At 36.0% G+C, this 13284-nt stretch overlaps 2 protein-coding genes across 4 annotated transcripts; both read left to right on the forward strand.

Annotated features, from left to right (window-relative positions):
* The first annotated feature begins 2477 nt into the window (after window positions 1–2477).
* On the forward strand, window positions 2478–13260 carry LOC111507661 (PP2C-like domain-containing protein CG9801). 3 transcript variants are annotated; one of them, XM_074184174.1, is made up of 8 exons: window positions 2478–2929; window positions 2989–3206; window positions 3345–3815; window positions 4850–5077; window positions 5694–6119; window positions 10530–11219; window positions 12447–12776; window positions 12835–13260. In XM_074184174.1, the coding sequence occupies exons 1-8, from the start codon at window positions 2811–2813 to the stop codon at window positions 13095–13097; spliced, it is 2745 nt and encodes a 914-aa protein (XP_074040275.1). In that variant the 5' UTR covers window positions 2478–2810; the 3' UTR covers window positions 13098–13260. The 3 variants fall into 3 exon arrangements, with proteins under 3 accessions (XP_074040275.1, XP_074040274.1, XP_074040277.1); XM_074184173.1 differs by having other exon boundaries at window positions 2480–2929; window positions 3345–3884; XM_074184176.1 differs by lacking the exon at window positions 3345–3815 and having other exon boundaries at window positions 2494–2929.
* On the forward strand, window positions 6694–10521 carry LOC111507666 (piggyBac transposable element-derived protein 4). Its single transcript, XM_023163008.2, has 2 exons — window positions 6694–8887; window positions 8945–10521. The coding sequence occupies exons 1-2, from the start codon at window positions 7989–7991 to the stop codon at window positions 8994–8996; spliced, it is 951 nt and encodes a 316-aa protein (XP_023018776.2). The 5' UTR covers window positions 6694–7988; the 3' UTR covers window positions 8997–10521.
* Window positions 13261–13284: the final 24 nt, after the last annotated feature.

Raw genomic sequence — 13284 nt, forward strand, 5'->3', positions numbered from 1 at the left:
CTCAGTTGGAGTTCAACGCCCACGGCTTCCGTGCCGTGTAACAGATCCGAGTTAATGCCGAATTGTACGTGAGGAAGATTGCGTTTGACAAAAATGCCAACTCCTCCTCCAGCACGTCCAACTCGTTCTCTATGGTAGAAACGGTAGTTTGGGATACCAAAAGGCTCATTGTGCAGGTGGGTTTCCTGCACAAGTGCGACATCGATGTTATGTTCTGTGAGAAAGTTTGTGAAATCAAGTTTTTTACTTGTGATGTTATTGGCATTCCAAAATACAACCTTAAGAGAGCTAGGCAATGTTGGTTGTCTAGCCATTAACAAGTTTCAGTTATCACGCTGGTGTTCACCGTAAACATTTTCTCGAGTACGGGGAACTGAATGAAGAGTTTCTTCATCTGGTCCAGAGCGGAGCAGATGTCACTAACCTTCGACGGACTAGGATCTCTAGGTACTGGGGTCGGCTTAGCGGAGGTGTTGCCGCTCTTAGCCGCTCCTGCATAGCTCATCCCCGGGCGCGTGCCAAATGCTCCGGCAGGACGCCTCCCAGGTGTGGATGCTTTTTGGGGGGCATTTGCTGCCACATTGGTCCTCCTGCGAATCTTGGGGAGCTCAGGACAACCTCGGTAGTTCGCGGTATGCACCCCCTTGCAGTTGTTGCACTTAGGGGGTTCTGCCCTAGGCTTTTTGCATTCACCTGAAAGGTGTCTGCCGGCGCACTTGATGCAGATGGGGATGGCCAAGCAGTTCCTCTGGCTATGTCCAAACCGCTGGCATCGGTGACACTGTCCGACCAGTGTCCTCTGATGTTGGGGCTCAACCTTGATCTTAACGTTGAGCAGTTCCCTTTCATCGTAAATGTTCTTCTGATTTTGGCTCACTTGAACCAAAACCAGAGGAAGCGGGCGGTTTCCACGCATCATACGGGACACTGAGGTTGGTTGGAAGCCTCTCTCCACCAAGGCGTCCTCGATGTCAGCAGTCTCCAGGTGTTTTGGGACTCCTCTGAAGACGGCTCTGAGTTACCTGTCTTCAGGTAAGGTGTATGTGTGGTGGGGGATCTTTTCCCTCACCAGGAGTTTGGACATGTTCCTATAGTCCTCTATCGTCGAAGGCTGGACCTTGATGCCGTCGGCCAGGTTCACAGCTTTCGTGTAGTTCACCTTGTGAAAGGTGGCTAGCTTGATGAATTGAACCCACTTGTCCTTCTGGCGAACGACAATTGGGGGAACGCGGGTTTTCTTGGCGCTTTGGGGCGCTCCAGAACGCGGGCGGGGTTGGGGGATGTTATCCGAATCGTTGAGATTTTCAACCTGTTTACTCGGGCCACCCTGTATAGTGGCGAGAGAAATCTCGGATCTATTTTCGAAGTCTTCAACCGACATTTCCATCTCTCCGTCGATGGAGGATTCGGTAGTCGATATCTCCGACTCTGAGGCGCTGTGTTTTGCTTCTTTTCGAAGCTTGGTTTTCTTCGTTAGCCTTTTCGGCTTTGCTCCGGTGTTTTCTGCAACACTTGGAGGAGCCGGTTTGGGAGGAAGAGAAGGAAACTCCTCCGGTAGACGTCGCTTTTTTTGTGCCGGTTCTTGCGGCTTTGTCTGAACCATGTCTACTCTGATTTGCGTAGAGGAGGTAGTGTTCGCAGCAGCACCTTCGGGGGAGGTGTTCTGTGGCGGGCGCTCGAGAAGCTCTCTGACCCCTGGTGGGGGGACAGAGGGCGTCCGGGCTACCGCCCCAGGGCTGCCTCTTAACAGCTCTGCTGGACTCAGACCCAGGCGGTCAAGTAATAAACCCATAAGGGTAATTACTTCACCCCTGTCCCTGGCCATCAGGCTGTCAAGCAGTTCCTCCATACTGCTGCGACTCGACAAAGTATTGAAACTTCCAGAAGCTGATGAGCACCAGGAAAGAAACGGAAATGAAATATTTAAACGTACTCACCAGAAACGTTTTCGCTCACTCAAAACAACACAACGCACCAAACTACACCGAGCCAGAAACACTACAGCACGGCTGATCATTCACTATGAAAATTGGCGGAAAAACACACTTGATCGCTACGACACGTCTGTTCACTTCGGTGGCCAGCAATCGGTTACAAGACAAAAAAACAAAGAAAGTACTTGATAAAAATAGCTGCGTAAACGCAAGCGAAACATAAGTGGAACCACCTATTGGTGTGTGACACCCAAGACCAGAATGTCATCGTCATTTCATCCAGGTTTGGAGACCAGCTCCCCTACCCTTTTGGCTGATTGTTGGTCTTGAGAGGGACCAATGGGTTCATGACTGACTGGTGACGGCATGAAGTCCTTAGACATCAGTGCCGCCCTTCACGGGATACCCCTACCTGGCTGGGGTGGGATGGATGAAAAAGTTATTCATCCGTTAACGGGGGACATGAGGGCCTCATTCGACAGAGTGTCGGGGATAAGTGTGACACCCAAGTCAACTTGCCAAGTTTTTATGTCCCACGTCAAAAAAACCCCGGTTACCAAATTTCGTGCAAATAACTTACTTATGTCACTTTTATCATACATCACTTGAATTTTGCTTTTGCCACCTTTTGGCAGAATCAGTAATCAGAAACGGTTGTTTAAATGGCATATTTTTCTTTGGTTAGGTTGGGTGTGACTATTTTTTAATTAACGATATCAACATAAACTGTGGAACTAGTATCATAATTTACGATTACTTTTTTGTGAAACTATATACGGAATCAAGTTTTTTTCTTATGTACAATGCCAGTAGACCATTTTATTTAGTGAAAATGATCTGATATTATTGTTGTGTATAAACATTACACTTCAAAAGATGCCCTCACTGAGGAAAAGGGTTTCGAGCTACTTCAGACAACTGAGCTTTCACAATGAAACCAGAGACAAAAGACACAATATCAATGAAAATTCCTTCGTTACGAAATATTTATTGGGGTGAGCAACAGTAAATCAAATTTTCATCACTCAGTTAATAATACTCATATTTATTCAAGACAAATTACCCTACGAGATGGTCCACCAATCATTTATGGAAAAAATCCTACTGATTTGCCGAATTATGATTTAGATCATTATGAAAGCGGATCAAACACTGTCATAGGATGTTATTCTGGCCCTAATGGGGGACTTACCACAGTTAAACGAACTGAAAAACATTTGTCTATGTTAGATGCTGATATTGATTATATTGATACTCACGATGACGAACCTGGTAAGTTTATGATCGTTTATTCAATTATTTTTTCAATCAGAGTATTTTTTATGAGAAATAACTAGTTGTTAACTTGCTGTACATTTCTGCAGTGGTACGGAGGTAATATAAATGCATTTTATTTTCAATTCATTTCAGTATCAACTAATCTACCAAAGAAATCACCAAATAAGTTATCCCCTGGACAACCTATTGATAATACTGCAATGATCATAAAAGTCGCTGGACATGAATATTGTGTAATCAATAAGCCAAAGAGGCGCAGTAAAAGTCTTAGCTTGGGCAGCATTTCAGATTTCAACATTGAAATTGAAAAAACTAAAATTGATAAAAGTTTCTACTGCACTAACAATAATAATTGTGAAAGTGTAGAATGTAAAAACATAGCTTTGAATGATGATGAAATCGATTGCAATGATATAAAAGAAATCTCGCCAAAAGATCCTCATATTCCTATTAGAAACAGTGAAATTGTTCCAAAATGTAAAGAAGTTATTGAGAAGAAACCTATTTCAAGAACTTCAGTACCAAACAGAACTAATTTGAAACAACGAAATAATGATAAAACAGAAAAGCCAGTTGAAAGCTATGAGCTGTCCACGTCTAAAAGTGAGGGAAACCCCTTTCATCAAAAGAAAAGAGGAAAAATTATTAAAATAGATAGGCGGAATATGAGGGGTAAAATTTTAGCATGGTGTGGTTATAAAGTGTTTATTTTTGCTATTTTAGAATAGAATTATTTTGAAGTTTGTTTTTGAATTATATTATTTATATAAATATTTTATTTTGGGCTTGTTTTTTGAATTGATTTTTTTTATTTTTGAAGCATGGTATGTATTCTAGCATTATACTGCAACTATTCACTATTTGCATGTGCATGTGATTTTTTCTAAGTGAATCTAATCTTGAAAGTAGAATTATAATCTCTGGCATAGAGTCAAATTAACAAAAATGTTGTTCTCCTATACATTAGAAATGTAACACACTTTGCAATAAGAAATAAACATCAACTAGATAAAAGGTGTATAGAGGAGAGTGTTACACTTCTGTAATTGAATATATTATCCAGAAATTTTGGAACTTTTGATATTTGCTGAATTTATTAGTATAATGGAATCTATGACAACATTTTTTTATTGAACCTGACACATTTCTGCTATCCTGAAAAAATGTTCATAACTAAATCGTGAAAGCTGATTTTGTAAAAGTATTCTAGCAAAAATAAACATATTAACTTATTTCAATGTCTAATCACTTTTCTAGTATATAGTAATAATAACTATTAACTATTGCTTACTCCAACTTTTGTTTCATTAACTTTTTAAATTTCACGTTTCTATTAATAGATAATTTTCATTATTTTGTCATGCTTTACATTTTAAATATTGGGATAATTTTATTTTGATTTCATTAAATTTGTAGCTTTTTAAATCATATGACATCCATCATATCCTGTATTTTATGTAACAACAATACAAATGTGTATATATATATATATATGTATATATATATATATATATATATATATATATATATATATATATATATATATATATGTATATATATATATATATATATATATATATATATATATATATATATATATAAACATATGCATTGTGGTTGACTTTTTATTGTTTTAGGTGATGAGACTACAGAAAACTCCACGATTTCTTCTGTAAATATTGATGACTCCATGCTACCGAATGAATGGAATGAAAAGTCAGATTTCTTCTATGGAATATCTGACTCACTCTATGACAGAAATCAAGTTTCTAGGAATAAGAATGGAGACCCCATTGCTGATTGTTTTGGACTCATAGCTAGGAAAGATTCGGCCATCTTAGCTGTGGCAGATGGAGTGAATTGGGGTAAATAATCCTTTATATTATGTTATTAGTACAAAAAGTATGTATATAAAGATGTTATTGAGTGTGTATGATATAAATCAAAAGGAAAATTTGTGGACAAAACACTCAAAAAATGGAGGCAAACCGCGGACACGTGTTTCTGACTATTGGCCTCATCAGTGCGGTGCAGCCAATTGCAAAGATGGACAACAAAAAAAACCAAGCATATGTGAAGTTTTTCATTTTTGGTAACCAGTTGTTGTCCATCTTTGCAATTGGCTGCAGCCCACTGATGAGGCCAATAGCCAGAAACACGTGTCCGCAGTTTGCCTCCATTTTTTGAGTGTTCTGTCCACAAATTTTCCTATATATATATATGATGTGTTGTTTTTCCGGGTGTTCATCCGTTGTGTACTATTCTATATATATATATATATATATATATATATATATATATATATATATATATATATATATATATATATATATAGAATATAATACAAAAATATAATATAAAAACTAATCCAGAATGGAAAAACAACATCAGGAATATTGAAATTGTAAACAAACTCATCATTTCCTCTGTGGATGTTTGAATCAATAATATTTTTGATATTGGACTCTTTTATTTTGGTAGGTGAAAAAGCAAGCATTGCTGCGAAATCTGCAGTTCATGGAAGTCTCCATTATCTGAACAAAACCATATTCAACGATACGAAACCTTTTGAAAATCTCACAATAAAGACTGATGAAAGCTCCACATCAAGTAGCATTGTAGATGAAAGTATCAACTTGATCAGCAACACTCGAGAAGTATTTATTTGTTTACTGCGCGCTTTCAACTGTGCTCATGATCTTATTCTGGAAAACAGAGGCATGCTCACCACATTGACTGTTGCAGTTATATTACCATTGAAGCAAAAACTAGAAAGGAGAGTGGTGCTTCAAAATGGTGAAGAGAGAAGAGAGACTGAAATTCAGTATGTTTGCTGTGTTTGTAATGTAGGAGATACACTGGCGTACGTCTATTCACAGAAATATGGAGTTAGAGAACTCACAAAAGGTTTGATTTATTAGATTACAAAAATTACAGAAACTTTTCCACTAAATGAAAATCTTTTCACTGCTTGTAATAATATTTTAAGCATAAACTTAAGATGTTTCAAATGTAGTTTCTCTTTTCTATCTACTATAATTTAGTATACAGTGGACAGCCAGTAATCAGGCCCCTGCTTAAGTTCTTGCCACTATGCATTTGACTCGATGCGTATTATCTCAGGTTTAATGTAACCCGTATCTGTAGTAGCAGTCAAACAATCATTCTTTCTTTATATACTACATATTTATTAATTGTTGTACGTCAAATATACTAATTTTTTTCCAAACCCAGAAACTAAAGCACTGGCAGTACTACAAAGGGTCGCAGTACTCTATAATTGGAAAATTCTGTATTTTGACACCGTGGGTCTACTGTGATGTTTATTCTTGAATTTATTTACTTTGATAGGTTTTTTGAACTTCTGCATTTGTATATACTTGAATGCAATTTCAGGAAAATATATTAAGGAATCTAAAGAAATGAACTTTAAGCGTTCAAGCCAGTCTCGAATATACCTACGCAGTAGGTTGAATGGACTGACGCCTATCAGAAAACAACTACTCCCCTGGCTAATATCATGAAGGGCATACCTACACAGTAGGTATATTCGGATATAATCCAACGCCCTTCATGGTATTAGCCAGGGAGTTGTTGTTTCTGATAGGTGTTAGTCCACTCAACCTACTGTGTAGGTATATTCGAGACTGGCTTGAACATTTAAAGTTCATTTCTTTAGATTTGTTTACTGCCAGTCTTCAAGCATAGCCCACTGACTAATAAGAAAATATTAACCCTTTCTGTCCTAATGCCGCACATATATGTTTTTTAAAAAGTAGGTCTGTAGTCCCAGCCGCCATATATATATTTTCAAGGTGCTATGGTCTCAATTTACCAAAGCCGTAAATATTACTAACTTATAAAATTTTAGACCCGTTGGTGTCCCAATGCCGTAGAAATATGTCCGAAAATGTTAGATCATTGGTCCCAAAGCCAGGTCATGCGGACCCATTGGCGTATATATTTGTTCGCATATTGAAGATAAATTCTATATTGTAGCACACGTGGCAACGCTGTTACATGCATAGGTCGAAGGTGAAGTTCGGTAGAACGATTTGGCGTGTTGCACCACTTCAAATTTTAAAAAGCATTTCAGGGACAACAGTCGCAATCGTGCGCGCGATATGAGTAAAGCACGTGGTTCTAAGCGTAAAAAGTATGAGGATGTAGAAAACTTTTGTGGGCTATCAAAAACTGGAATATGACGATATTTTGGAAGCTCTAGACTCTGATGAAGAGCCATATGTCTCTAGTGGCAGTGAGTATAATCCAGATTCAGATGAAGATGACAAGATAAATGAAGTTATATTTGATGAGTTCAAAAATAGCAATAATGGCTCATCTGGCGAAGAAAATCCTGTTGATGGTCAAGACAGAAATACAAATAATAAAACACCTGAAGTGATTCAAGATAATTTGGCCCTAAAACAAAATTTGGTTCTGAAATGGAATAAAAATCCGTTTATTCCCGTAGTGCATGATTTTGATGATAGAGAGACCGGAGCACACTTGGACTCCATAGAAAATAAGTCGGATGCTTTAAGTTATTTTTTTTTATTTATGGACACAGAGATAGTTGAGATTATTATCTCTGAAACTAACAAATATGCTTCCGAGGTTTATGCAAATAAAAAAAAGAAATGGAGCGAAACTGATATCAACGAATTTTACGTGTTTTTGGGTGTTATGTTGCTAGCCTCACGACATGGATAAAATGAAGTTAGAGAAAACTGGTCAACTGATAAATTGCTTCATACACCAATATTTTCCGAAATAATGTCAAGGAATCGTTTCCAAGCAATCCTTGGCATGTTACACTTTTCAGTTAATGCTGACCAAAAAGAAGGTGATTCTTTTCACAAACTGAGATCAGTGTTCAATAAAATTACATCACGGTTCCAAAAGTACTTGACTTCATTTAAAAATTTTGGTATCGACAAGAGCTTAGTTCTTTTCAAGGGGCGTTTGAGATTCAAACAGTATATAAAGACCAAACGCCATCGTTTTGGAATGAAACTTTTTCTAATATGTGACTGGGAGACAGGCTATGTATTAGGTGTTATTGTCTATACTGGAAAATCGACAGATATTAATCTGTTCCAAGATCTTGGAATATCAGGCTCAGTTGTAGCAAAACTTATGGATCCATATTTGAACAAAGGCCATAACCTGTACACAGACAACTGGTACACTAGCCCTACTTTGTGTACATATCTGCATAAACATAAGACTAATTCCTGCGGGACAGTCCGTCCTAATCGTAAAGAGATGCCCAATTTAACTCAGAAATTATCTAAAGGAGAGTCTATCTCGATATGTGCCGAAAATTTGCTTTGCGTGAAATGGAAGGATAGGCGTGATGTTATGATGCTAACTACTTTTCATGAAGATCGCATAGTAGCGTTAGACAAAGTAGATTTCAAGACCGAAGAACCCATACAAAAACCAGCTATTGTTGTGGATTACAACGAAAATATGGGTGCAATAGATCGATCAGATATGATGTTGAGCTCCACGGAATGTATAAGAAAGTCCACAAAATGGTATAAAAAGCTATTTTTCCACATGGTTGATCTTTCTCTTCTCAACGCACAGACACTCTATTTGACCCAATCTTCAGCAAGGCTACCGCTTGCAGATTATCAACTCACCATTATAGGAGCACTTTTTGATGGGTAAGTTTGTAATAATTATTTTTTTCATTCTGCACTTATTTCTTCATCTTGTTTCAGATATAAACATGAAAAAAACAGAAGTATAAACCCTTTAACCAAGAATCCTTGAAGGCTCAAAGGGCAACATTTTCCTAGTTCAGTTCCTGATAAGAAAGTGAAGCGATGTGTCGTTTGTAGCCACAGAAGTGGCCAGAAAAAAAGAAGCAAATCGAGATACATGTGTGCAAGATGCGGAGTTGGTCTTTGCGTAGTACCGTGTTTTGAGGAGTATCACACAAAAGAAAACTTATAATGTTAATTTTTTACATTATTTTTTTAAAGTTAGTTAGATTTTTTCAAGTTGGTTTTGCTCTCTGATCAGTATTTCTAAACAGAAAACGTTTAGGTTTGTTAAAAAATATATTTTTTTCCCATTAAAAAAACATTATTTGGTCATTTATTTGTTTATTTGTATGCGACGTATATATAAGGCAATGGGACTCTTAGCATGAAAAAACCTCTGGGACTGAGGAACCAACATGTAAATCAAGGCCCGGGACAGAAAGGGTTAAGGAAGTTTATTACTTTTATGTTTTAATGCTTTTCAAGTAGGCATACTTATTAAAATGTACCTCATTCACTGGTTAGATATATCACAAAAAATGTATTGAACAATGTAGAATCAAATTATTATGTGACATAGTGTTTAGAGAAAAATACATTGTTCTTTATTTTTGTTTTCCCAGAAAAGGTTACGTTTACCAAGTAGTCTATATAAACAAAACTTGCAGCAATTATACATTTATACAGTGAATACAAATTCTCAATAAACTTGTCTTCAATTTTATTTGAGATAGTGAAATCATTGATATACGAGTTGACCCGTAACCAATTTACCCCCTGTATCTTCATTGTTATTTTATATGGATGTTTCAAATCCGGTTTCACCGGAAGCGCATCCAATTTTTATATTTCAAATTATAAGTGTACAAACTCAGAAACGAGTCCGTGATCAACTGGAATTCATGCCCTCTATATCCAGCCTGGAAGAAGAGTGCCATTCTTACCTGAAAGGCATGCTTTTGAAGATATATGGACCGGAAGTTTCCCACTCTAGAGATTTTCAGAATAATTCAGAACTTTTGAGAACATTCCAAAACATCCTGGAACATTCTGAATGTTCAAAAATAGTCTGAAACATTCCAGATTAACATTAACATTCCAGAGCAAACTTGAATGCTATGGAATGTTAAGAACATACTATACCATTCTTAGCCTTTTTGTATAGGTTTAGCTATCCAATAGTAAGGGTATATAAAACAAGATCAGTTGTGGGTTCAAATATTAGTGTCTTATCAGGAAAATACAAATAGTTTATAATGTAATGTTAATTCTTTTATGTCAACTACCACACAAATTTCCTTAGCAAACCTGGTACCCAGGTAGTTGTAAATGTTTTTTTTTTGTAGTTTACTTGGTGATATATAATTTGCAAATTTGACAGTAAAGTGAGAGGGTGTTTCAATGACGACAATTTTGTCTCTGTATTCAACAGAAATGATAATTTTTAATTTGAAAAACTAGAATAAGAACACAATGAGTATTGTTATTTGACTATTTCTTTCATTGACATATGTTGAATATTTTTCCGTTATGGTTACAGGTTCACATGATATAAATTGCAATAGAGACATGAGGGATGCTCTTGGAGCATTGGGGCCAGTTGATGGAATCAACCCAGAACTGAGTAACCTCACTCTTTCCATAACAACCATACAAAAAGGGGATATTGTAATGGTTGCCAGTGATGGACTCACTGATAATTTTGATCCAAACGTTTGCAAGTTTACTGTAAATACTGAACCTACAAAATCACGAAGACCAAGTACTAATAAACCACCAAGAGGAACACAGTCACAGGTACCTGTAGAAATTAAACAGTCTGTTGTCAAACCCATTAAAGTCATTGAAACTATTCCAAAACCACCAATCAAACCACCGAGAAAATCTAAGAATAGAGATGATTCAAGCAGAAGTTCTACTGAAAGGAACAGCATCAAAAGCAACACAATTTCAGAGAAGTCTTCTTCACCATCAGTCGAAAATATGACGTTTCAAAATAAAACTAATGATTCACTATCGCTAATTAAACATTCCGAAGTTAGTAATATAATACATAATAATACATCTGCAGATGCAAGAAGTGCTGAAAGATTGACTAGTGAAGCACCTTACAAAACTTTAGAGAGCAGCTCTACTAGTACTGATAAACCGAAAGTAGATTATGATAATCCGCTTGTAGCAGCTTTTATAAGAGAAAATTCAGTAGAAGATTCACCAAAAATAAACAAAAGTGAGTATTTTTACAAATTTCCAGAATTATCGAAATAATAATTCAGTATTCAAATTCCTTAGCTGTATTTGTATATTAGGAAGTGGACTTGGTGCTCCTTTCAAATCATGTAACTTACAAATCCTGGTATTATTAGAGTATTATGGAGAAAAAAATGTCTACATGATTAATTCAAAAATCCCATTTTGATTTCCAATGTACGTCTGGGATACAAATATAATTTTGAATTTTCCATATTTTCATGTTAGAATGGTATTTTATACTTCTTGATCAACACTGTTGGCATTAATAGTCGATCATTTCCTGAGATAGGAAGTTGCTAAAGTTCTAAATGAATAAATAGTATTGCTAAAGCAAATAATTTAATAATTAACTGACTTTCAAATTACTTCTGCTAAAAAGTAATGAAACTGCCCATCCATTAGAAGCTAATAATATTACATTCCTCTTTTTATTTCACTTAGGATCAAAGTGTTGGTATCTTTATTTATGATTACTTCAAAATATACTATCCGTTTTAAAACCTAAAAATAATTAACTATTTAATGATTTTTCTGATGCTTGTGATATAATGATAGATAATCATGTAGTGATTTTAATCGGATATTTCCTGAGGCTGTCAAATTTTTCACATTTGCTTGATCAAATAATCAATTTTTTTTCTATTCCCTCCATGACATCAGGTAGGTAATGGCAGCCACCTCCTTAAGAAATTTAAAAAAAATGATGAGATATGTAACATTCACTTTGATAAATATGATCCCATGAATACATTAAATTGTCCTAAAGCCAAAATCAGTTAATTTTCCCTCCAAATTATCTGTAAAATCGAAATAAAAATCATATTTTCAGTAAATTTATTGTGTTTTGTGGGTTGGTAATGAATCTAGTTATATTTGTGAATCAACAATCACTTGTTTTAATTATAAACTGCCAATGAATTTATTATCCAAAGTCATAATCTCAAACAAATATATTGTACCATTCCTTTCTACGGTCAGTCGTAGAAAAAGTATAGTACGCACCTCGAGAATAAGGCTAATTACGTCCACTCGCGAATTATAGTACTTGGCTAACGCCTTGTGCTTACAATTTTTCGCTCGTGGGTAATTGGCTTCTTATCCTACTCGGGACGTAATATACTATTTTCTTTGTCAAAGGGATTTGTCTAGAAATTTCTCTTTTCCGTTAATTTTATAGTTTTTATTGTTTTATCCAACATTGTAGATAATAAAAAACCCACAGTGGTTGAGAACAAAGCCAGTAGTCTAAGACGCCAAGCATCTAGTCAGTTACGACAGGAAACTGTTCAATCTAGTCACAAATCTGTTGCACAACCTTCTAGCAAAACACTTCAAAGCATGGAAGATACGAATAGGTCAGTGAAAAAAACTGGAGGAAATAAATTTTCACGTTCAAAAACAACGATAGATATTAGGGCTTCCACTTCAAAACAGATACTTCGGAATGAAGATGGGGTACCTTATATAACACCCGTTCAAAGATATGAATTGCAGCTATTATTGATTGAAGATATTTTGAAAAACGGCATATCAGGTGAGCAATCGCGAGAAATAACGCAGAACTGGAAGTCTATTCAACATTATTTTTATAGGTAAAGATTCGCCGTGTAATTTGGCAAAGAGGTTGTGTGAAATACTAATTAGTTACACAGTAAGTATTACCTCCGCCAAGCGTCACTCTTTGGAAGACCAGGATCTCTATTTTGACCACAAAAATGGTGTTTTAGTAGAAGTTTCAAGTCATGAGAAAAAAATTAGAAGAAAAAAAGGATTGGAGAAAGTTCAAAATTTACCTGGAAAACTCGATCACGTTACAGTTGTTGCTTACAATGTTGGTCATTTCGCACATCATTGATTATTTTACAAGTCATTCTGGATTGTTCAGTTTTCTTCTCGTTTCCAGTATGAGATATTGGTAATATTTTTCAACTGTGAACAGAGCTTTCAATGATACATTATTCTGAAAGCTGATGGTCATGATTTTGTTGTATGAAGCTGAACAAAGTATTACTGTGCAATATTTTTTTATTTGTTGAAAATTA

This window comes from Leptinotarsa decemlineata, unplaced genomic scaffold (assembly GCF_025532065.1).
Source record: "Leptinotarsa decemlineata unplaced genomic scaffold, Ldec_3_MD MMD2_tig00026354_RagTag_RagTag, whole genome shotgun sequence".
Taxonomy (NCBI): Eukaryota; Metazoa; Arthropoda; class Insecta; order Coleoptera; family Chrysomelidae; genus Leptinotarsa; species Leptinotarsa decemlineata.